Consider the following 25,979-nt stretch of genomic DNA (forward strand, 5'->3'; position numbering starts at 1 on the left):
AAACAGCACAAATGGACCACACCCACACAAGAAACACTGCCCAACACAACCATGTTGCCACTCTTATTTGTAGCAATGGACCTGGAGGTGCTGCATGCTGGAGTGCAGCTGTAAGAGCTGGAGCTGAATCAGTGGCAACAGGAGGACAGGAAGTGGAGGAGGAGGAGGAGGAAGCGGAGGAGGGGGATCAGGATTATGATGAGCATTAATGCCATGCAAGTGGCGATGCAGAGGCATGCAGTGATTCCCCACACAAGGTCAAGACCCTGGGCCCTGACAGACGACCAGAAACACACCTCGTGCCATCTACTCAGTCAGTTCAGGCTCAGAGAACCGCTGCTTCTGTTGACGGACGCCAGAGACACATGGCTTTGCTGTTCCTGCCATGTTGCCAGTGTTTCCGTGACTGGATGGCTACAGCAAGTGGGCGATTTTATATGGATTAACTATTTCAAAATGGCCGCCAGCGAGCTTCCAGTTCCTGCGATGATGCTGTTTCTGGTTCCGTTGATTCTGTTGCCAGTGTTACCAGCATTGGTTGGTCCGTTGCCAGTGTTTCTGTGATTAAGCATGACGGAATTGCTGTTACCGGCATTTGGCTTCAGGGAAACACTGCCATTTCTTGATTTTGCCATTGTTGTCCGTGCCGGTAACACTGATTCCGGCAATGCGGGTTGCGCGCTCCCACAAGGTTAGAATGTGCCGGTGATTCCGTCACTGCGGTTGCCTGAAACAGTGCTACCGGGATGACGGAATCACCAGCCATTAAACGGATAACTCGTAATGAGGCCCATTGACTTAAATTCCAAAATGTAACCCTTCCATATAAGCACTGCTTCAGTGCAGACATTGAATGGCCACAGACATGATGATTTCACCATTGAACTATACAGTCTAGCACTAGAATCACCCATGAAAAATTATCCAGACCCAGAGTTCCTGTAGTCATGCTCTAATCCACAGTGACACAAGTAATGCAAAGGAGCCCACCAATGGATTTGACCCATCAGACACAATCCACATTCAGTGGTGTACACCACTAATTGCGCAGAGGATGTTTTGCATGTAATCTAGTCTGATACTTCCTCATCGCAATGCATGGCCAGCGGAGGAGGAGTGATACGTGGGGAGTATGACGGGGTGGAAAAGGAAGGGGCTTGAGTGAACTGATGAGGGGAGGGAGGTGGCGGGGAAGAAAAGCGGAAGGGAGAGTAGGACTGGTTCCCGGGTGTCCACCTCATAATAAGAGTGGGGAGCTGGGGAAGGGGAAGAGAGGAGAGGGAGAAGCAAAATGCAGGTGTTGCAGGTATGTACCAGAGAGAAACTGTGGGAGGAATGGTGAGGTGGACCAGGGGCCTAGCAGAAAAGTGCAGTCGATCCCTGCCATGGGGGATGCAAAATAGATTGAATTTTGAATCCAGACATAGGACCACTGGAGCCATTCTCACCCATTGGGTAACCCAAAATGCACCCACTTTGACAGTCGGACAACAGTCCTAAGGAAGTAGGTAAATTGAAAATAAATGCAACTGTACATAATTTACCTGCTCTCTACTTTGGCACTGGATACATTGTCTTGAAAATGTGCTGATCTTGACAGCAAACAAGCCCTGGGCTTTGGCTATAGCAATTCCACACTGCTATTGGAATGATACATAGAAAGGATGTAAAGATAGATAGAACAGATACATAGATAAAATGGAAGAACAGATATGAGAGATACAGAGATAGATTGGAAGGATCGATGGGACAGATACATATGTCGATTGGAAGGGACAATATGAAGGATAGATAGATAGGCAGGTAAATAGATAGGTATACTGTTGGGGCATTAGGATTTTTTCAAACAGTTCTTTCATATGTTCTTATTCTATTTTTTTGTGTATAGCCTGCATGATCTATCCTGTTTCTGGGCAACCAATGTAGTGGTATGTTATCCTGTTTTGCTAATGTTACTTTTTTGTTTTGTATTTTGTTTATTACTTTTGGTACATATTTTATTCTTTGTTCACTGTGCTGAAGAATTTACTCTTTTCTTTTATTTGACCATGTTAAGAGTCTGGGAAGAGAAGTGTGGCAATGTTGTCAATGTTGATCTCTTGATTTCTCGAATGACTTTAACTTTAGGAAAGCACGTCCTGGGACACTTAAGAAATTGACTTTAAAATGTTTCCACCACAAATTAGATTGAGTGTCTAATTACAGACAGTAAAAATGTATGCAGCAACTGAACTGTATTTTGATATATATGTATCTTTTGGGAAATGGCAACAATTTTGTGTTAAAAGAATACCAACTTTAACAGAAAATCCTCAATGAGTCACGGGATCACTGTGTGCACTGAAACTGTTTTTTTAATCTTTTACTCCTATTTGTACAGGTGTGGTTATGTGAGTACCCAGGCACATGCCAATTTCGATAAATGGTCTGAATTACAGTTGACCTATTATTAAAAATGTGTTTGTTATTAAAATTTGTTTTTTTCTTTTTAAAAGTATATAGTTAGATATTTGTAAAGCAGTTCATGTCATGCTTTACTTATTCTTCTCTTTGCTCTTTGTAATGAGTCTATCTACAACTGAACAATAAGATAGATTGCAGGTGAGATAAGATGGATATGGTTTGAAAATATAGGTGGCTTCGACATCAGCACATTTTACATCTGCAAAACGTTCCCGCCTTTCTCCACTACAGTTTAATGTCTATTTCCGGCCATTATTAATCACGAAATACAGATTGACATTTCACTCTTATGCCAATGACATGCAAGTGTATATGACCATCGAGAGCTCCAATTATGATTTCACTAATCTATAAGTTGTGTTTTAGATGTCAAAACCTGGATGCTTAAAAATCGGCTTCAGTTAAATCCCACCAAAGTAGAGGTTATGCTCTCTGCCCAAAAAAGAAACATGGAAATGCAGTAGCTTGCTGTCCCAAACATGTCTTGACTTCCACCTTGCTATACACCAAGATCAACAATGTAGCCGTTTACTGGAATGCCGATCATTATCTCAACTCCCAGATCAGTCAAACCATCAAGACCGCAATCTATAAACTACACCTGCTCAAGAAAATACTCCCCGATGTTGACAAGAATCATTTTCTGACCTTAGTGGAAGCCTTCATCAATTCTCAACTCAATTATTGGAACTCATTATATTTTGGTATTCCTGAATACCAAATGTCTAGGATGCAAAAGATTCAGAATGCTGTGATCCGCCTTATCTTTAATCTGACAAGAACAATTTCTATTATTATTTATTATTATTATTATTTTTAATTTTTATTATTGCCCCTTTTCACCATTCCCTTCATTGGCTTCCCTTTAGGAGCAGAATTGTTTTCAATGTGCTAACCTTGCACAGAGTTATCTGGGAGAAAAGATCGACAGGTACACCACCCTGTCAGGTCTCTATGTCATCCAATAAACATCTCCTTATTTCGCCTAAATCAAAGTTGAAATCTGGAAAATCGCAGATTCTCAATAGCAGGTCCTTGTCTATGGTATGCACTTCCGTATCCTTAACGCAAGATGAATAACTTTGTGTCATTTCATAAATATTTGAAAACCTTTATTTTTTTTAAAAAGTTTCTGTTACCTGTAACTCATGTGCTTGCACGCCTTGATGCAGTTTGTTCTGCCTGTGGTGCAATATAAATCACCCAGAAATTGAGGTTACAATTTGCTGTCTGGAGAAGATCTTACTATGAGCTCCAAAATTATTGAATACATAGGTTGAATGTGATGTTTTGAGCCCTGGATTAAGACCAGACCATAACTGGAAGCTATCATTTATAATTTAACATTACAGAAATGATTAGTTGAATGTTGTACAATGGGCAGGGCATGCTCAAGTACATTGCTACACGGACATGTTTTCCATTCTTATGTTCAATCGGAACATGCACTGAAAATGCACTGTTGATAGTTTTATATTTGTTTATCGTAGGTAGATTTGGGCAAACAACACCCCCGCTTGTTGACTTCCTGAAGGATATTTTGAGAAGGTATCCAGAAGGAGGGCAGATTCTTAAGGTATGTTTCAATTTGCTTTGCTGATGCTGACAGCATCATTTATTGTTTACTGTTGCTTCGTATGCTTACTATTTAGTTATGTTTACTCTTTGACCCGCCTCTCTGGGCTGTTAAGTAAAGCTTGCAGGCACCTAATGTCTGACATTGCCCCTTGCCAGGGATGATAATGCTTAAATAGGTATTAGAGAAAATGTGTCTTTCTAATTTTAACTCTGAGAAGGGCCAACACTTTGGGGTCATCCAAATAAAGTCTCCTGACACCGGAGAGCGACAAATCCCATTAGCTTAATTATTATTATTTTTTTTTTACATCTATTACATGCTGTATTACAATCAGAATCGACGAGGCGAGAGTCGTGGTGAAGGGGCAGATATTTTCTGAAGGCAGGTTTCCACATCCGGACTAATGGAGAGAGAAAATGGTAATTGTCAGAGAAGACAAAGAGGGACATAAGGCAGGAGATGTTTACAGCTAATCCTGAAGGTTGCAAAACAAATCCTAGCTTGTTGAGCGTAAGGGCAGAGTGTTAGTAGAAGAAGACCGGGGGCAGAGGGAGACATAACATGTTCAGAACTTAGCCTGAAGACTATATTCCATTTCCTGCTACAGAGAAAGAGAGAATGGATGAAGGTTTGAGAAAAGACAGTTGGCAAGTAGCCTGGAGATTTTCCACAGATATTCTGACATTTTATGTCCCAACTAGATGAAGGATGGGAAGCACCAGGGTCTAAAAAGGCAAGAAGCAAGGAGATATTCAGAGCTATGCCCAAAGGCCTTATTCCAGAAACCTGATAGGGAATGAAAGAAATGTTTAAGGGTAGAGATAAGACTAGACACATTTAGGATTAGGCAACTCAGTGCACTTTCATATTGGAGTTTAGAGGCAGAAGAGCAGAGAAGAACGAAAGCACAACAGAGATGGACAAAAGCACAACAGCGAAGAGGGATCAGTGGTATAAGATAAAGTACACAGTAACATGGGACAGGAGCATAGCTCCGGAGCAATGCATTTGTCTTGGAAGCAAGACAACACAGAGCAACACAGGTTTGAATCCCAGTCCTGCACTAGAGACTGGTCTGCATTTTGAAGCATGTTATAAAAGATTAATGAATTAACTTGGGAAATAACTGCATTATATGTACAAACTATGAAGTAAATAGGTGTAAACGACCATCTGTACATAACAATCATGGACTGCTGACAGATTTAAAGCTGGGAGTAGAAGGAAAGTTGTATTCCTTAGGTTAGGGAGCCAGTTGTGAATTGTATACCCTCCCTTAAGCCGGGACTTAGAGTTCATCCACCCATAGCTAACAAGGGTTGGAGCAGGATTGCATGCATCGAAGAGGTACTCAGAGGTACTCGCTGAAGTGTATTTGTATTTATTAAGTTTATATAGCGCTTTACCCCAAAGCGCTTTACATTACAACAACATGAATACATAGAATAAAATGACAAAATATGAAACAAACCATCAAAAACAGTATGTAGAACAATTTACCAAGGACAATAAAAGAGAAATAGAGCCGAGTAAGATAAGAGGGAAGCAGTAAAGGAAGTCAGGGCGGGGGAGGAAGATGAGATTTGAGGGGAAGGAGGAATGAGAGATAATAGGGAAGATAGGGAGAAGTAGGAGGGAGGGAAGGAATGAGGGATGAAGTAGGGGAAGTTAAGAAGGGATGTCAGGATGGGGAGTGAAGAAGAAAAGATTTCAAAGAGGCACACGGAGATGGAGGAACAGTGAGTAAGAAGAGATCAGCGGATTGGAGGGAGCGATAAGGAGTGTAGAAAGAAAGGAGATAGGAGAGGTAGGGGGGAGCAAGATCATAAAGAGATGTAAAAACGAGACAGAGGAAGTTAAATTTAAGTTCGGAGTGAAAGGGAAGCCAGCCAAGATAGGAAAGCGAAGAGGAGATGGAATCATGTGGGGCAAGAAGACAAAGGGTACGAATGGCGGAGTGGTAGAGGGATTTGAGGGGAGCAAGATGAGAGGCGGGGAGACCAAAGAGGAGAGAAGAACAATAGAAAAGACGAGAGGAGATGAGGGAAGAGATTAAGAGTTTAGTAGCATGGAAGGTGAGGGAAGGATGGATTTTGAGAACGTTGGAAAGGTGGTAGAGACAGGCACAGGATTTAAGAGAAATGTGGTGGGTGAAGGAGTGGGCGCAGTCGAGGTGGAGGCCTAGGTTGCGAGCAGAGGGAGAGATAGGGAGATTAGTAGGGGGAAGAGAATAAAAGGCAGGGGAGGAGGAGGGGGAATTGTGTTAGATGGGAAGAATAAGACTTCAGTTTTTTCAGTATTGAGGGAGAGAAAATGGGATGACATCCAGTTTTTGATAGCAGTAAGACAGGAAGAAAGATTAAGGTGGAGTTCAGGAGTAAAATAAGAGAAGGAGAGGTAGAGCTGGGTGTCATCTGTGTAGGAATGGTGTGATATACCGAAAGAAGAAATGATGGGGGCGAGAAGGGAAGTGTAAAGTGAGAAAAGGAAAGGGCCAAGTACAGAGACTTGAGGAACGCCGAAGTTCAGGGGGAGAGTAGCAGAGGTACGACGTCCCAGGAGACAGCAAAGGAACGGTTGGAGAGATCGGAGGAGAGCCAGTTGAGGACAGATCCATTGATACCAAAGTAAGAGAGAGTGATGAGAAGTAAGGGGTAATCAACGGTATCAAAGGCCGCAGAGAGGGGGGAAGAAGAGAGAGATTGGTTACAAAGGTTGAGCGTTGAGAGTAGACTAGACGTTCGAGAAGCTTAGAGAGGAATGGTAAAAGCGAGATTAGACGAAAGTTGGATGCAAGGAGGGGGTTAGCAGAGGGTTTCTTCAAAATAGGGATGACGGTAGCGTGTGTGAAGGCGGAAGGGAAGGTGGCAGAAGGTGGGAGTATACGATGGCTTACTCCCATCATGATGGGAGAAGCTTTAGTGATTGTACAAAAGTGGTGTGAAGAGCGTGCAACTATTCTGGCAAATAGCTGGAACCCTTTACCACCTGCCCTTGGCCAGCTTCCAAGGATGGCCTCCCTGCCCTTGGACAGCTTCTGAGGATGGCCCCCCTGCCCCGCATCCATTTCGGCTAGTAAGGACTGATCAAACATGTCATAAAGACAATAAAAGGCTATGTTGTAGCAGAGGGTATTATGGGAGATATTTGCTTTCAATGCTGAGACCTTAAATGGTATCCTCACCAGTAAGATGGGGAAGGCCTTGGCACCATAGGCCTTTGCAGGGATTAGAATAGAGAAAATTGAGTCCCATAAAGCCATTGATCAGGTTTCTTTTTCACTTGTCTTTCACTTGTCTTTTTCTCCGGGTACAGTCCTTTTCACATGGGGTAATTGAGCATTTTAAAGGGAATGCTGTGGCACAGGGGATCTGGTAGATATTTGAAATCCCCCATATGATATCCCAGGCAGATAGGTTAGGATTGTTCCAATTGGTGCTCTGACAGGTTGGCAAGAGAAATTGGTAGACCCTCAACGCTGTTAGGGATATCCATGCTTTCTTTAGAACCAAGGCTGCATCTCTTACTTATCAGACACATTCTGTTGGAAGACCTCTGTAAGGGAGCTGCCTGTGCCTCACCTCATGCTTTTTGCAAACACTATTTGATGGATACAAATTCGACACCCAGTTGGGTCATGCCATCCTCTGGAATATTTTTGGATACTCACATGAGTATAGAGGAAATAGGACAGGATGAAGGAGTACGCTTAAATTGCTCACTGCTCACTGGAGTGACTACCTTAATCGTGGCCCATGGACCCCTTTTTCTCCTTATGGTCCGCACACCATCCCTTCTAATAAGAGTCAGACATCTATACACTGAAAAAGGAAGTGGCAGTTCAGAATGTTCACTGGGGGCGGGGGGGGGGGGGGGCTTGTGTGGTACATGTGTCTGCACTTGCATACTGGCCCTGAATTTAGATATATGCTACTGCGCTATATGCTCTGATCATGACCATTTCCCGGCACAATAACTTTAAGCCAAGAGGGCAGTAGTCACTGCATTCATTGTCTTTAACTGAAAAGGTGGTCATCTGCCTATTTGTCACAAATATTATCTCCAGCATGGTGTCTGGCATGGATTCACATGCTCATAAATATTCTCCGTCGTCGGGCTGGGAATCCCCGGTAAAACAAAAAAACGGTTTCACTTTTACTTTAAAACAGTATTTCTCCTCTAAACCAATCACTGTCCTCTGGGTCATACTGCCCCCATCCAATGAAAGTCCTCTCCCTAAGCCCTGCCTCTGGCAGCCATCTTCAGATTTTTACCACACGCTTCAGTGTTGGGAGTCCTCGATTTGCTCTCAGAGCTATTTTGTACCTTTTTCCAAGTTTTTTCATGAAAAGAATTTAATTTTTGTTTCATCAGAGCCCGTATGCTCCGTCCTCCAACGGCCGGCAACGGGGATCCGTTGTCTGTGAAGTTGCACGCCCCTCAAGGGCGGTTGTTCGTCTATGTTTCTGGAAGGCCGTCTTGGGTCTACTTCGCGCCCTCCAACCTTGACGGAGGAGAAAAAGGAGGGAAGGACCCTCTCCTGGCCCGGCACCCAATGCGGGCTACAGAACGTCTTTGTGGAGGAAAAACATCTAAAATGTCTATACTGCCTGCACCCGGACTACAACAAGGATGGGTGCGAGATGCACCTGGGCTTCTTGAAGAAGACAAAGAAAGACAGGTATAGCAGGCTGGCGGCATGGCTCAAGTCGAACAAGGCATCTGACACGTGCGTCGAGCAGGGTCATGCCTCACCCAGGACCGGCCGGTCCAAAGAGCGGTCTCCCTCTGGGAAGAGGTCAAAGTCCTTTGAGGACTCCCCATCCGTGGTGGTCTAAGATAAAACCAAGAACCGCAAGTCTAATTACACTGGGTTTGCAGCTGATGCTGGACCCAGGTTGGATAGGCCGCGATCTCCATCAAGGTCGTCTCCATAGCCAGCCTGCCATCGAGCTCCTCCTCAAAGAGGAAGTCATCCCCCCCCGGCCAAGTTACGGGAAAAATCAGAAAAGCCAAGGCAGGCGGAAGAGAAGAAGGCTACGCAGTCCAAGCAGGCTCAACCCGCGCAGCCAAAGTCCTCACCGACCACTTCATCGGCATGTTCTGTGAGGACTGCAGCGGTGGTAGGTGCCGACCCAACGAGGGTGGCTCCTATGGCGCGGAGAGTATCCCTGCTTCTGAGGCGTGACACGCCTGCTGTGGCAGCAGCGAAGGCTGCAAGTACACCTGGGGCGTGGGGGGGAGGCACCGGTCCAGATCCCGGTTCAAAACCCTCATTGAGGAAAAAGGGAGGGGGGCACAAAACAGCCCTCCAAGGTTTGCGTTCAACCAATAGACATCTCATCCACAGACGCCGACCAAGAGTCCATCAATACAGTCCACGAGGACGACCCGCCACAGCTGAGGGACATATCCATGGACATTCTGTCGACACTCCTCACCCTATTGAAGGAGATCCATCAGAGGTTGCCCCCAGCACCAACACCTGTGGTGCTGCAGGCCCCTGACCAGCCTCCGCATTAGAAGAGAAAGCATTATCTGACACCTCCACATCAGCCTCCTCCACCACGTCAGGACCCAAATCCACCCGCGCACCCGGATACATACACGGACACTGGTACGGAGATGGCCACGGAAACCGATGAAGATGAGAACTTCGTTCCGGCAGACAACAAATCTCTGCACCCGGATGCCCCTTATAGAGTCTCTCCACCAGACGAGGTGGGGTCATTCCATTCGATGATCTCCAGGGCCTCTGAGCTGTTCCAGCTGGTACCCGAGGAAACCAAGAAAGAAGGCTTCTTATATCAGCGACGAAAGTCCAAGAGGAAGACGATCATGGTTGTACACTTTTTGGACGACATTTGGGAGGAAGGCCTAGCCCTCATGAAGAACCCATGCACAGCTCCAACCAAACGAGACAGCTTGGAGAAGAAATACAGGGTGCCGGACTCCGTGCCCAAGTGCTTGAGGTCACAAACGTCGGCGGACTTGGTAATGTTGGCTGCCGCAAGGAAACATTCGGCCAACCCAGCTTCATCATCATTAGTCCCCCCAGACAACGAGGGGAAGAAGATGGACGCCATGGGGAAGAGAGTCATATACACATCAGCATCCACGATCAAGGCGGCTAATGTTCTGGCTATCTTGGGCCGATACGACCAGGGGCCTTGGCACTCTATAACAGTATTGCTCATTGTCTTGTCACTCCTCCAGGGGAAAATCGAGCAGATCATTCAAGGGATTCTCCACATCGTACAGGCAACCTCCCCGATCCTCCACGCAGGAAGTCTACAGGGGTCGCTCCTAGGCCTACGGTAGCGGATGTCAGCGTCGCTGTCGCCCACAGGGCAGGGCGCCCAAACAAGCCTGCGCTGGCCAAGACATCAGGCCCCCACTAGTGCACCCCTGTGGGAGGCCGGCTAACAAGGTTCATCAGCGAGTGGAAGAAGATCACCACAGACAGATGGGTGCTCAACGCTCTCTCCCAGGGACACACCTTCGAGTTCCAACGCAGGTGCCCTCGTATTCCACTGGTTCCCCGTCAGGAGCAGTACATCCCTCTACTCCTGGAAGAAGTGCGACCCATGTTACAGAAATGGGCGATAGAGCTAGTTCCTCAGCTGCTCCGGGGCTCCGGAGTCTGTTCCAGATACTTTCTGGTTAGAAAGAATATAGGGGGTTAGAGACCCATCCTGGACCTGCGCCATCTGAACAAGTACCTGAAGTCCCAAAAATTCTGGATGGTCACGTTGCTGCACGTGCTCGGCCAACTGGAGGAAGGTGATTTCTTGACGTTGTTGGATCTAGAGGATGCGTACTTGCATGTCCCCATTCACAGGAAACTTCAAACGTTCCAACGATTCATGGTGCAAGGCCAACACTACCAGTTCAAGGCCCTACCATTCGGCTTGAAATCAGCCCCAAGAGTGTTCACAAAATGCCTGGCCCCAGTGGCGGCCCACCTGCGTCTACAGTTCATACACGTATACCCGTACCTAGACGATTGGCTGATACGCGCCCGCTCTCTGGAACTGTCTGACAGGCACATGAAGGAGACCATCTGGCTACTGACAGAGCTGATGTTCTCCCTAAACTATCCGAAGTCTTGCTTTGCGCCATCGCAGAATGCGCTGTTCCTCGGCGTCAGACTCAACACAGTGGCCTACCTAGCATCACCTTCGAAAGAGAGGCTAGCAGCCATTCAAGGGAAGGTGCAGCGACTGTCGTCGGCGAAGATAGCCACAATTCGGGCCGTCAAGTCGTTGCTGGGCATGATGTCATCCTCCATCTACCTCGTCTTTCTCTGCTGGTTGCAGATGCAAGCCCTACCAGAATTCTTGGATGTTCGCTGGATACAAGTGTTTCGGAGATTTGAGGACAAGATCCACCTCAAATCGGAGTTTCAATGGGCGATAGAGTGGTGGAGGTGCGCTCCCACATCACCCAGGGGATGGGATTTCAAACCGCACCCCCCCAGACCAGCTGATGGTCACCAAGGATGCCTCTCCGTAAAGTTGGGGGCTCACACCGGATGTCTACATGCCAGAGGTCTGTAGCTTCTGGAGGAGAAGGATCTGCACATCAACATCCTGGAGCTTTGGGCAGTGTTCTGTCCCCTCAAGTCTTTCCTACCATCTCTGAAGGGCAAGTTGGTGAGGATCTTCAAGGACAACACCACCACCATTTTCTACATCAGGAAGCAAGGGGGCACTCGATCCCTAGCGCTCTCCAAGGAAGCTCAGGGATTGTGGCACTGAGCCATCAGGCAGGGGATGTTCCTTGTCCCGCTCCACCTGGCAGGCATCAAAAACACCATTGCAGACTCCCTCAGCAGGGAACGGCGCACCTGCCATGAGTGGGAACTTCATCAGGATCAGGTGGACCGTCTGTTCGTCAAATGGGGCAGACCCCTGATCGATCTTCTTGCCATGGCGGCAAACTCCAAATGCCAGGAGTTGCCCAGCAGGTTCCACCAACCGAGGAGCGTGGGGGACACATTCTCCTTCCCGTGGGAAGGTCTGTTTCTGTACGCCTTCCCCCATTTCCTCTCCTGCTATGTGTGATCAACACACTCAGACAGTGTCCATGCAGAATGATACTCATCGCCCCAGCGTGGCCAAGGCAGATGTGGTGTCTGGATCTACTTAGCCTGTCAGCGTCGCCTCCAGTCAAGTTGCCGGTGCTTCCGGATCTGCTCACCAGAGAGGAAGGTGCAATCCTTCATTACGACCCAGGATCCCTGAACCTGAAGGCATGGCTCCTGCAGCCTTGGAGTTTGGCGGTTTTGAGTTGCCAGCAGACTGCAGGGAGGTCCTCGCCAAAGCCAGGACATCGTTGACACTAAAGTGCTACAGACATAAGTGGAAGAGTTTTTCTATGTGGTGCCGGTAACAGAAGATTATCCCTCTGATGGTCACAGACTCGCAGATTCTTCCATTCTTGCTTTCCTTGGCAAAAGCTGGCCTGGCCCACATGTCCCTCAAGGTACATATGGTGGCCATCTCACGCTACAGATCACCTGGAAGATCCTTGCTGTAGTCCCACCGACTCGTCAAGGAGTTTCTCATGAGGCTTTTCCGATCTTTCCCGCCGGTGAAGGCACGGGCCCTCCCATGGTAATTCAACGTAGTCATGACAAGACTTATGTGGGCACCCTTCGAACCTATGTATCAAGCCCCACTGAAGTTTCTCTTGTGGAAGACGGCATCCATCGTGGTCAACACCTCAGCCAGACGAGTGGGTGAGATCCCTGCTCTGTCCTGCAAGCAACAGTATCTGACTTCCCACGAATCGAGGTTGGTGCTGCGTACGCACCCCATCTTTCATCCCGAAGGTTCTGTCGTAATTCCACCAAAACTAACTTTTGATGTTACCTGTTTCTTCCCGAAACCTTTGTCGCCAGCGGAGAGGACATTGCATTCGCAGGATGTTTCTCATGCTTTGAAGTTCTACGTGGCACACACAAAGACTTTTCGGAAGACTTCTCAATTGTTTGTGAACTTTAAACGTGTGAATTATTGGAAGGCCTTGTCAGAGCCGGTCCTAGACCAGATTGCACCCCAGGCGGGACGCATCGTTGGCACCCCCTCCCCCTGCACCCTGACCCCTAAAGAGGACAACCAAAAAATAGTGGACCAGCAGGCAGTTTTCTAGGCTAAAAAGGCAAACATGGTGAATACAGAGAAAAGGTAAGAAGAAAATGCTTAAGACGTCAGCTTTGCAACTATGGAAACAAGCATTGACAAGCCTGTATTTGTTATCTAGTGAATATCTTTTGCCTGTTCAGCACTAAGACTGAGGCTGTAAAATTACCTGGATCTGGTTACACACAGAAACAGTCACAGACATACTGTGCCTTTTACTGCATCTGCATCATTTTTAAATTAATTATTTGCAGAGACACCTGGAGTACACCTTGATGTTCCTGCGTCACACTGCAACACGTGTTTAGTGAGCAAAGTACCTTGGTAAGAGCCCAGGCCACAGAACCAGGATATTTATTCTAAAATAATGTATGAAAAACGTATCTCCTTCCCAAAAATCTATTTGTAGTCTCTCACTGCGACACTGATAACAATATATTGGAAGGGAAACAACACAATTAGCCCATAAACTGTTCTTAGAAAAGGCTGGGATAGGAATGAGACAGATTCCCAAATCACTTAAAATGGCCCCCACCATTACTAACAATCACACTGCAATGTGAAACCCCTGTTTCTTATCATGTTTGACAAGAAAGAATATATAATTCCTATCAACCCATTCAGTTTCAGAGCACAAACTCAACACAAATAACCACCAATCATAAACGGTTTCACAAACAAATATTTTCCCTTAAAAACTGAAACACCCAGCATCATCAGAGAGGATTTAATTTACTTCAAACCAGGCTAGCATAGAAGCAATGATTTTTCTAGGTACAGCTGTTGGTTTTTATCAGTTTCTCTAATCTATTGGTTAATAATGTATTGCAGATATTTTCTATTGTACATTATTCTGAATACTCCTAATTTAGGAATGAATGTGCTTGATGAGAGAGGTATGAAACAGGTTCAGATTCTGCCTACATTATCTCCCATGCCTACCATTAATCACCTATATATAATAGTCATTCATTAGTGAGACTTTAACACAAGAACATTGCCAGGAGAAAAAGAAAAGCATATGTTTTGGAACCAATTCCGAAGAAATTTCCTTAAACATGACTATTTTGCAATGTATGCCACATTGTCCAGGCAAATTGTTCCGTTGCAACAGGGAAGTGGTTTACATGTACAATTTCTTCTATCTGACCGCAGCTGTGTTAAGAAAGGAGACTATGAGAGAGAGCTAGGTGCTGCCATGCCATCCACTGTTATCCAGGGCTCAGGGGTGGTGTGAGAAGGATCTCATAGTCACACCCCAACTCCTGGGCTAGGGGTGCAGGGGGCCAGGACCTCACCATATTAGCTACAAAAATATACCTAACTCTTAAAATAGGCAAAGGAATACAATGGAAGATTAGCTGTTAATATATGCTCTGTGTGCCCTTTAACTCAGCCCCGACGGTGGAGAAACACTTTACATTTTGCTCGACCTGGTAAATTCAGGCTTAATACGCACACCCTCCCGCCATCAAATAATCTGTAGTTTCCTCTACTGTGTTGCTCAAAATGAGCATATTCGTTGGAACGTTGAGAATGTGACGGCAATTAGATTGCTGTAGTTTAAATTTAGCGATAAGCACAGGTAAATACTGTTATCCCAATCCTTCTCACAGCAGACAAGAGAGGAAAATGCTGGCATGTCTTATAGGACACACATGGTGTCCCCTACCATATTGGGTAATCATTGATAAAATCATGTTACATCCCATCGACTGTACTGTATTCCAGTGCGGGAATTAAACCTGTGTTCTTAAAACTAACACACCTGAAGCAAAATGCCTGCACCCACTTGCTTACCCTAATGGCGGGGACTGGCATTGCCACAACAACACCAGAATTAATTGGGGGCTGGCATCACCAGCCAGCCCCAATTAATCCTACTCAGTGCACCCCGCACGCATAGCCTGGAGGAGGGCACGCTGCACGTGTGCCTATCATGGGCCTGGCTGGCGCCACCCGGGCCCCGTGTCGGGGGAAGTAATAAAGCAACAAATGTTGCGAATTAACATTGCCCTGCCCTGCCTGAGGACCGAGGCTGCAGCAGTGCCAGTGCTAACGTGTATTTTTGCACTGCTAGAATAAACGTTTGTTTCGTATCATAACATTATCAAAATGAATGTCCCTGGCCTGGCTTGCAGGCTGCGGACTGCTGGTGCGGCGCCCCCTAGAGGCTGACTAAGGTCAGGCAGCCGCCTGAGTTGCCTGTAACAAAGACCGGCCATGGGCCTTGTCCAAGGCTTCCATCTCCAGATGGCACTGTGGCTGCATCATGCACTGTCATCGGATGTCTAACCGACCTCTACCGGACCGCTCAAGAGCCCACTCCACCAATGCGATCGATGCAACGACAGCTTTCCCTTCTGGTGTACCCCTGCTCGACATCTGCAGGGCTGCGACTTGGAGGTCCATGCACTCCTTCACAAAGTTCTACTGCGTCAACAGGGATTCGAGGGAGGAATCCAGAGTCGGCCAGGCACTGCTACACAATGTGTCGACTGTCAAGGTGCTTTTCTTATCCATAACACCACGAAGAGTATGGGACAATGCTCCTGGATGTTGTTCCGAGCCAGAAGCAGGAAGGTGTCTCATCAACAGAAGCATGTATACTTTTTTGTCAGCTGGTGCGATGTTCTTCTGCAACAATGATCTCATTAGTGTGGAAATGCAGAGATTTTCCAAGCAAATGGCATTTCGTTGTCGCCCATTGGTAATGCTGTTTTGTTTGCCCGTCTACAAGATGCGGCGAAGAGTTTACTGTAACAATGTCAGCACAAGAAAACACGAAATCATATAAAAACCTAAAAAAGGTGTTTCTCTAGAAGCATCTAAAAAAAGTCTCTTTTCATAGCCGCCCCTTACAACAAACTGCCCCTAACGAGGTTGCAAGTTATTCCCCCACACAGCACAAAAGCCATATCTGAGGATTTTGAGGATGGCGGCCATGGAAATGGGACTGTGGAGGCAGAGGGATTGCGCAATAACGTTTCTTGGCGGGTGTGTACGCAGAGGACTGTTGTGCACGACTGCTACTGTTTCATGGAAAGCTCTTCAATGTCATTGGTGGATCCGTGTGGAACTTTTTAACAATACGCACTGACGGCGTGCTGGAAAGAAGAAAGTGGAAAGGGAAGAAGGAATGTTTCTGGTTTATTGGGGCACGGCCCTCGCCGTCCTTGGGGAAACGCACGTGCACATACTCCCGTTTTCAGCATGCTACCCATGAGATTGGGACAGTGGGGACTATCGCACCTGCGGGTGTGGGTCACAGGAAGGGCCATTTATAATTTTCTCCATTACTGCTCCGTTGCTGCTTGTGCTGCCTTGCTTTCCTTTCCAATATGTTCTCTTACAGAAAAGAAAATGTGTTTGGTGTACATTCAGCTGTATATATTACATAATTTACGCTTCACACTACTGTGAGTACCAATGGGGTTAGTATCATAAATCATTGCGTTGTGAGGGACATTTTCTTCCAGCCACTCTAAGGCGATTGCCATTGCTGCGTAACAAAAGAAACGTTATGCTTTTCTACCATTATATAATGCAGCACCTGTGCATCTATCAGGCACACTTTAGTGTGCTAAATACATTGCAGTGACGTTCAGGTCTTACTACTTTCCGGTCCTTAATCTGGCCGTTCGCTCTTTGTTCCCATGTACAGTCGCAGTGCGGTAACATTGTTGAAGGCAGACCTCACTTCTGGTGTTGGTGAATTCAGTTATGGTGTACTCCCTAAGCCTTTGTACTGTTTGCTTCATAAGTACACAATTTGCAAACCTACTCTATTTTCGCTTCCAATTCTTGTACATGGTGCTGTTTGTATATGTTCTTTGAGTTTGGTGATTGGTACCATTATGTAAGAGAGCACCTGCCTTCCTGAGCAGTTTGGATGCCACCTGATGTCCTCACCAGACGCATAGTCCGCGACTGCTGTCCGCATTAACATGGTGCCAGCAGCTTCACTATGTTGCACAATACATCTTTACAAACTAAGGGTATCATGCTAAAAACCAATGAAATTCACTGAAAAAACGTTGTTAAAGGGACGTTATGGTTAAGTTGTGCAACTAAAAACCTATGCATTTCAATGGAAAAACATTGCTACAGGGACGTTATGGTTACAGGTAAAACCGAAAACCCCCAGAAATGTGCAAGTTATGGTAAGCTAAGCTACCATAACTCGCGCACCCACTCTGCACTGCAAGGAGTAACACCCATGACATCAAGGATGACATCACAAATGTAATTGATGACATGACTGATGACATCACATGTGTATATATTTTTCATAAACTGCCTCCACAAGGGATGGTCATTGTAATGTTGGCAGAAAACTATCAGATATCATTGGAAGAACTATAATGAGATAAATAGTTCATTAACAAATGCATTGCTATAAACACCATTGCATTCAGAGTTCTTTCCGGTGCATGACCCATTCATGTAGAAATGTAGCCAATGTCTAAAGCATGCATCATACATGTGCAATAATCAAAACCTTTGGATGTTGGATAGTAAAATGATGAATGCTTTCGTTTCAGAGTTTTGTGTACTGTAGAACATATAATAAGTAGCTAAGAATGCCTCTCTCACTACATAATTGTACTACTATACACAAAACATAAAGAAACCACAATTTATACAAATATGAGCATACACAGACAAATTAAAATATGCAAAAAAGTAGCAGTACTACAAGAAAGTGTTCATACCCTAACTGCTTATCTTCATGCACAGAAGTGATTGCTGTGTTTCAGGCTTGCTTCTTCCTCTATGTATATGTATCTTATGATGTGAGTCAACCTTAAGGAAAGTAGTGTAAGTACATATGAGAAGGGTAAGGTCTACAAATATAGTACCTTTTGAATTTTTAGTTCCTGACTGTCAGTCAAGAAAAGCACCTGCTGTACATGTTTTGTTTGTTTGTTTGTTTGTTATATTATTAATAATGCATCAGGGCGCCGAAAGAGACAAGAATATTTTCAGCTTAGGTTACAGTTCTGTGCAAGTATTTACAATAAGGATAAAGTCCACAATTCCATAAAAGTCGATAGGGGCGCCCAGTAATTTATTAGTCATTTTCTTTAATCCAATTGATGATGTTGTGTCTGAAGTGTGGGTATGTTTGGTCTGCCCTTATGGCAGTGGGTAGGGAATTCCACAGCTGAGCGGCTTTAACTGGGAAGCTACATCCTCCAGTTTTAGAAAGTTTAAACATGGGTACCGTCAGGGTATTAGAGTTGGCCATTCTTGTTGGACTGTTGGATGATTGTCCCTTAAATCTTTCTATATGATAGCGTGGGGCAGCATTGTTTAAACATGTATGTGTAAGGGAGGCCGTTTTTAGTAGAATGTTGTCCTTGGTGGTGAGCCAGTTATTCATTCTCCTTGTCTCAGAAATATGAATTTTTTTTTGCTATACCCAGCGCTGCTCTCAGGGCATTGGTTTGGAGAAGCTCTATTTTATTGATGATATACTTGTTGGCTCCCAGATATAGGGCGTTGCAATAGTCCAGTTTCAACAGAATTAGAGCTCTGGCCAAGGTGGTGCAGCTGTGCGTGGAAAGGAAAGGCTTGGCAGCTCTAATTAGCTTACAGGTATAATCAGTGGTGGAGGCCATGGAATTGACCTGTTTGGTGAAGGATAAGGTGGAGTCTAAGAAGTGACCTAAAGTTTTAACTTCTATGGCAACTCTGATGGTGTTGCCATCAATGTTAAAGTTGGTGTATTTATGGCCGAGTTTATTAAGGTTGAAGGTGGTGCTGAGGATTGTGATCTCGGTTTTGTCATCATTCAGGCATAGACCGTGGGTGGCCATCCATGCCTCGATGATGAGGTACACTATTCACCAAGGCCAAATCCTTATCATAATTTCCCGTCAGCGGTATGAGGATCTGGGTATCATCTGCATTGTTAGTGTAGTTGATACTAAGACCATCGAGATCATCGAAAAGGGGCTTAGTGCATATATTGTACATGGTGGGGGAGACACATGAGCCCTGTGGCACCCCCACAGGTAATGAGGATGAGGTCGGCAGATGCTGAAGGAGAAAAGACATGGATGGTCCTATTATTCAGGAAGGATTGTATCCAGCCTATTGCTTCTTGTGAGAAGTGCGCAGCCAAATCCAAGTGGTTACAGAGGACTTTGTGGTCTACCAAATTGAATGCCGCTGAGAGGTCAAGTAATAGTATCAGGGGGGTTTTTCCATTGTCCCTGAGTGCGTCGATTTGGGCCTTGAGGTCTATCAGCGCTGTTTTGGTCCTGTGTTGGGGCCTGAAGCCAGACTGGCAGACTCCTAAGAGATGGTTTGTTCTAGATACTGCTGTATTTGGAGGTATGCTATCCTGTCTAACATTTTGAGCAGGAAAGGAACTGTGTTGATGGGTCTGTAGTTTGTGAGTATGGAGGGGTCTAGGGATTGTTATTTGAGAAGTGGGATTACCCAGGACTCCTTGAGGTTGCTGGGGATAGTACCGGTGGAAAATGATGCGTTAATTAGCTTTGAGCTGAAGGGAGATAGATCTCTAGCAGCATCTTTAATACTATGGGCTGGGCATGGGCCTCCTTGGTAATTGTATGGTTTGAGGGTGCGGATGACTTTTTCGACCTCAAGGATAGACACCTTGGAGAAGCTGAAGCGGTGTATGGGTTTGTGTGAGGGCGTAGGCGTGCTAGGTTGTGGGGTTGAGTTGTGAAGGTTTTCTTTTTTATTGGCGATCTTATCCTGGAGGGATGCTAATATGTTAGATAGGGCTTTTTGAATGTTAGTGCACCAGTTTTTGTCCTTCACACAGTTATCTGGCACAGGGATAGGAGTTTTGAGTTTGTTGAGGATTAAGAAAAGTTATTTTATGCTTGAGTTGGCTTGCAAGATTCTTTTGTTGTAAGAGTCTTGTTTGGCTACGAGTATTTTTTCTTATAGTGGGATGATATGTTGCTAAGGTTGGACCTATTATCGTCCGATGGTTGTTGTCTCCATATAGCTTCACTTTTTCTTTTTTCCACTCTAAGTGATTTGAGGTATGGAGAAAACCAGGCATTCATATGCATTTTGGGTTTGGTCTTTCTCAGTTTTAGCGGAGCAATGGAGTCTAGGGCTTCGGACATTATTTTGTTGTATTCATTGACTAGGATGGAGGGATCGGTGGAATCTGGTAGAGATTTTAGTGTTGGTAGTATTAGAGGTACAAGTTTATCGGGCAACTGTTTTTTTTATTTCTAGTAGGAATGGAGGGGGCCGATGGGTTGTTTTTAGCGGTCAGTGTTATGGCTTCTAGAGAGAATGCTAAGAGGTGATGGTCTGTCCATGACAGAGGAGTGATGGATGTGATGGAGGCACTACAGTTGTAGTCTGCCACCCAATCAAGAGTTCTTCCTTTGTTGTGGGTGGGAAGAGTCCCTGTTTGACTGAAGCCTAGTTCATTGAGAGTGTCAGCGATTAGTGCTGCTTGCTGGTCTTTAGGGTCTTTAAACCCTAGGTTGAAGTCACCTAACAGAAGGATTTGTGATATATATTTTTTAGGTTGTCAGAAAGGATGTTAGTTAGGTCCTCTTCAAACGACCCAATGGGGTTAGGGGGTCTATATAGTAAGTTAATGGTAAGAGTTTGGGAACCGTAGATTGGTAGTTTAGCGACCAGGGATTCACAAGATTTGACATCTGGTGAAGGGGCTAGTCTCATGGCTTGGTTGGTTTTGGCTATTATAGCTATGCCTCCACCGTGGGCCTCAGTTCTGTCTGCTCTGAGTATTGTGTAATCCTCTGGGACTGACAGCATTTGGGCAGGGCCGGCTGCGGCATGAAGCCAAGATTTGGTGATGGCTAGGAAATCGAATATTGCTACCTGTAAAAGGTCGGCTATCACTGTGGAGTGTGCCACTATGGAATAGGCGTTTATTAGGGCCCCTTTGAGATGTAGGACATTATTCCCTGTTAGTGATTTTAATGGGCTCTGGTTATTGGTTGCATTCTCTAGAGGTGCAATAGGTGGTTTGTTCCGCTGGCAATTCTTAGGTAGTGGAAGAGTGAAATGGGTAGTGTTTAAGGTGGAGTTGGCAGGTTTAATTAGTGGCCATATTTTCTTAATATTTCTTAATATTTGTATTGATTGTTGACGTGGTGAGAGGTTTGAATAATTTGGGTAACGGGGAGCGGAGTCTGTGGTTTCTGGTAGAGGAGCTACATGGTCTACACGTTTTAGGTGGGTCCTGGATGTGAGCGTTGGGGGTTAGTGGTCGTGCAGGACTCAAGTTACTAGGTGACAGTGGTGTCGATGGGATATGCAAGAATGCTGGTAGATGACCTATCATAGTTGCGTGAGGTACAGGTGGAGGGTATAGGCTTGTGGTGCTAGTCATACAAATCAGGTCTAGAATGGCCCTTAGTAGGACTGTATATATGCCGATCGCATACATAGCAATGCAACGCAGTCTGGGGTGGTCAGCTATTTCGTGTAGCTACCAAACAGTTGTGATAACAGTGTGGATTTGGTAGACTAGTTCAATTTCTATCAATAAGTTGGAAAAGCACAATTTGGCATAGTGAGCTAGTTCAACTTGCTACCAATAGGATAGAGAAATACAGTTTGGCATGGTGGGCTAGTACAAATTGCAGCCAGTGGGTGGAGAAGCACAGTTTGGCGTAGGTGGCTGGTTCGAATTGCTACCAACAGGGTAGAGGAACACAGTTTGGCATAGTAGGCTAGTTCAAATTGCTGCCAATAGGGTAGAAAAACATGGCTTGGCACAGAGGGCTGGTTCAGATTGCTAGCAATAGGGTGCAAAAACACAGTTTGGCATAAAAGGCTAGTTCAGATTTCTACCACTAGGGTATCAATAGGGTGCAAAAACACTGTTTGGCATAGTAGGCAGGTTCAGATTGCTACCAATAGGGTGCAGAAACACAGTTTGGCATAGTAGGCAGGTTCCGATTGCTACCAATAGGGTTCAAAAACACAGTAGGCCAGTTCAGATTACTACCAATATGGTGCAAACGCACAGTTGGCATAGTGGGCAGGTTCAGATTGCTACCAATAGGGTGCAAAAACACAGTTTGGCATAGTGGGTTAAATCAATTTTGCTACTAAGGGTGCAGCATAGGCAAATTGCAGTTCTCTGCTAATTTTCATAGCCAACATAAACAAAGGCAATGATAGGTGGGCATGATCTAACTCTGTAAGGCTGAGCTGACAAAATGTATACAAGCATATCGAGGGCTGATCGCGATGTTGCTTGGATGCACAAGATAGTGGCAAAGTTATTGTAGCTTGCAGGTGCTCTGAGCGCTACTGTGGCCGTGTATTGTGGGGAAGAAGGCAGATCGGTTTGTCATGGTTCTGGGCGTATGTCAGTCGCAGAGTCGTAGATGCACCGCTTAGTTAAATATTCACAATGATTAGTGGAAGGTGACGCATTAGTGGTGGGTCTGCCCGACGTTCGGCGAACCATCGCGGACAGGCGCAGACAGGCCCTCTTGCCACGGCCCTTTGGCTGCGGTAGGCCGGCTTCCGCCTGCCGGCTTGGCAAATCAAATTAGGCTATGGCCTAAGCCAATCTGAGTGCGGCGGTAAGGGGAAAAGGGGAACACCTAGACTGGTGTTGCATGGGTGGCCATCTTGAAGTTTCAGATTTCGGCAATCAGCTCATAAGATTGAGCAATGGAGCATAGCTGAATGCCTCGGCGGGTGTTTCAGGAAGTGAAGTTGATGAAGCAGAAGGAGCAGCTTACAAGATATATTGCTCAGGAATGGGGAGGCATGAGCCTACCTGGATGCGGGTGACGATTCAGTTGTGGATGCGGTCATCTGTGACACTGATGTTGAGAGAGGGCTCCAGCCCTCTCACGGGCAGCTGCAGGCACGGGGAATGGCGCTGGAGGTCGCAGACAGGCCCTTTTGCCGCAGCCCTTCAGCTGCGGTACGCCGGCTTGGCAAATCAAATTAGACTATGGCCTAAGCCAATCAGAGTGCGGCGGCAAGGGACAAAGGGGAACACCTAGACTGGTGTTGCAGGGGTGTCCTCATGTCACTGAACAAAAAAAGATGGAGCCAGACATGTGATGTCATCAGTCATGTCCTCAATGACATTTGTGATGTCATCTTTGATATCCTGGGTGTTAGTCCTTGCAGTGCACAGTGGGTGCGCAAGTTATGGTTGCTTAGCTTACCATAACTTAAGAATTTCTGAGGTTTTTAGGCGCACTCTCCGCAGGCAAAAACACTCACATCCAGAATAGATATGAGTGAAAATAATTTATTAAATTACAAAACCACGGCTGGAATAGCAACAAGACAAAACAGAGGCAGGAAGTCGTAGTGCATGGCCTGCGACACAACGCGTTTCACGTTCAACTGAGCGCTTGATCATGTGAAAGATATATATATATATATACGATTTTGTACATTCATATACACTTATTACAGGGCCTGCGGTAGCGGGCCTGTAGTTATGGTTATGTTGCTGAACATATAGAAAGAGCACTTTTTTGGCGATTTATAACTTTGGCGCCATTCCACAAATCCTAACCAAACATGGCACAAACAGTATATGGCCACCTCAGAATGATGTTGCAACGTCTGGTGCAGTTTCGTCCATGGGGTGCAAAGTTATAGGGGGGTCCCACATTTTTGGAAATCCTCATAGACACAATGGAAAAAGATGTGTGAGGAGCAGCGGCTTTGGTCCTGAAAGCATGCGTTTGCAAATTTGGTGTAAATCCGTTCGGAAGTTTTTTTTTTAAATGGCCAAAAAGTAGGTCAAAACAAATTAGCTATATCTGGATCCGGTCCACAGACTCATTTCCTGATTTGGAGTCCGCGGACGCCTCTGGACCAATCAGAGAGCAGCGTGACATTTGCAGACATCGTACATGCCCGCTGATTGGTCAATTAAAAACGTGAGGTGCCTCAAAACATTTGAAACGGACACCATTTCACCCGCATTCCGCGGAAATCGATGTAAAAACATTAAAAAACACAACATTGCACTTGTCAAACTAATGAAACAATCTCTGAGGAGGTGAGGGGTGAGGAGGATGGGATGGGATATGTCCATAAAAAGACAAAAATCAGGCGTTTTCCCTCCGTGAAGTCCGCAAACATCTCTGATGTTCGGGGGCATTCCTGTGATGTTCGTGAACATCTCAGATGTTCAGGGGCATCCATGCATATTTCTGCATCATTAGTCGGTGAAAAGCAGTTTTTGGATGGCTTATAACTTAGGCACTACTCAATGAAACTGCATGAAATATTGCAGTATCATTCTAGACCGGACTCCTGCAAAGCTTGGAGCTGTTTTCCTAAGAGCGGACACAATTATAGGGGGGGTCCCAAAATATTTGAAAGGTGTATAGATTTGGTGCCGTTTGACAAATCTGCACAAAAGTTTGCAAAACGATTTTAGACCCAGATATGAATGTTCTTGCAAAGTTGGTGGGATTTCATCAAGAGGGGGTACAAATTAGAGGGGAGTCTCAACATTATTAGATGGTTAATAACTTTGTTGCTGTTTGACTAATCTGTAGAAAAGGTTTCAGAAAGGCCTTGAATGTTTGTGCAAAGTCTTAATGGATTTTGTCAATTGGGGGCTACGTTATATGGCTATTTTTTGTACATACGTTTTGTCACTTTTCATAAAATTTGAAATGGACAGAATTGCAGAAAACCTGTGCAAGGAGCATTGGCAAGGACCCGAAAGCATGGTTTTGCAAATGTGTGTGTTTTATTTTTTGAAAATGGTCATAATGTAGGTACAAAAAAAAGTGATATACCTTTGAGGACTGAGGTATATAGCCTGTGGTTATGGGCAGTGGCCAGATCCGGACAATCTGGCTACTACTCATGACCACGAACAACCAGCAATGAGGTTAAAGTGGGCATGACCACCAGGGACTGGCTATGTGGTAAGGTTTTCCGAAATCAGGATAGTTTTGAACGGGAAAACAAACTCTGATCGTGGCTACAGTCCGAAGTGCTGGACAGGATTGCAGCAAACATTTGTGAGGAGCATCAGCAGGGACCTCAAAGCATCTTTTATTTTTTTCTAAAGTGTCAACATGTAAGTACAGCAAATTGTGATATAACGGCCTGGCCCTAAGCAAGGACAAATATGTACTCTGATTTGATTGTTGGGACGTGCAGCATGGCCGGAGCCAAAGGTTTGAATGGGAAAAAATATTCTGCTTGCGGCTACAGCCTGAAGTGCTGGACTGGATTACAACAAACCTGCGTAAGGAGCATCAGCAAGGACCTGAAAGCATGCTTTTGGAAATCTATCTTCGAGTTTTATTTTTCCAAAGTGTCAAAATGTAAGTACAAAAAATAGTGATATAACTTTGTGATGTCCTGGGTGTTAGTCTTAGCAGTGCACGGTGGTGGGGAGAGTTATGGTTGCTTAGCTTACCATAACTGTCGAATTTCTGGGGATTTTTGGTTGTACTTGTAACTATAACGTCCCGTTAACAAAGATTTTTCACTGAATTTCATAGGTTTTTATTAGTGCAACTTAACCATAATGTCCTTTTAAAACAATCTATATCTATATATATACATGGATGTAAACACATCAATATCAATAGATTAGGACAACATAACATAAAGTATAATATATTATTTCATTATTCCCTATAAAACCAAATGTAATAAAATTCATGAAATACAATTCGTAAAATAGAATTAATTCCACATTTCATTTCACATTTCACATTCACCATTCAGGTTTATGCGTTTAGCTGCCTCTTTCCAAACCCTATAAGGTGCGGTCTGTGCCCCCTGATTTTTAGTGTTTA

At 45.2% G+C, this 25,979-nt stretch overlaps 1 protein-coding gene across 2 annotated transcripts in view; it reads left to right on the forward strand.

The window, feature by feature from the left end:
- SACS (sacsin molecular chaperone) overlaps positions 1–25,979 on the forward strand; it is a 669,847-nt gene that overhangs the window by 410,823 nt on the left and 233,045 nt on the right. For both annotated transcript variants that reach the window (XM_069640129.1, XM_069640130.1), the window contains one exon: positions 3,954–4,039. In XM_069640129.1, coding sequence (XP_069496230.1) covers positions 3,954–4,039 — 86 coding nt within the window. The remainder of the gene's footprint in view (positions 1–3,953; positions 4,040–25,979) is intronic.

Source organism: Ambystoma mexicanum, chromosome 7q, assembly GCF_040938575.1.
Source record: "Ambystoma mexicanum isolate Mex_15411 chromosome 7q, UKY_AmexF1_1, whole genome shotgun sequence".
Lineage (NCBI taxonomy): Eukaryota > Metazoa > Chordata > Amphibia > Caudata > Ambystomatidae > Ambystoma > Ambystoma mexicanum.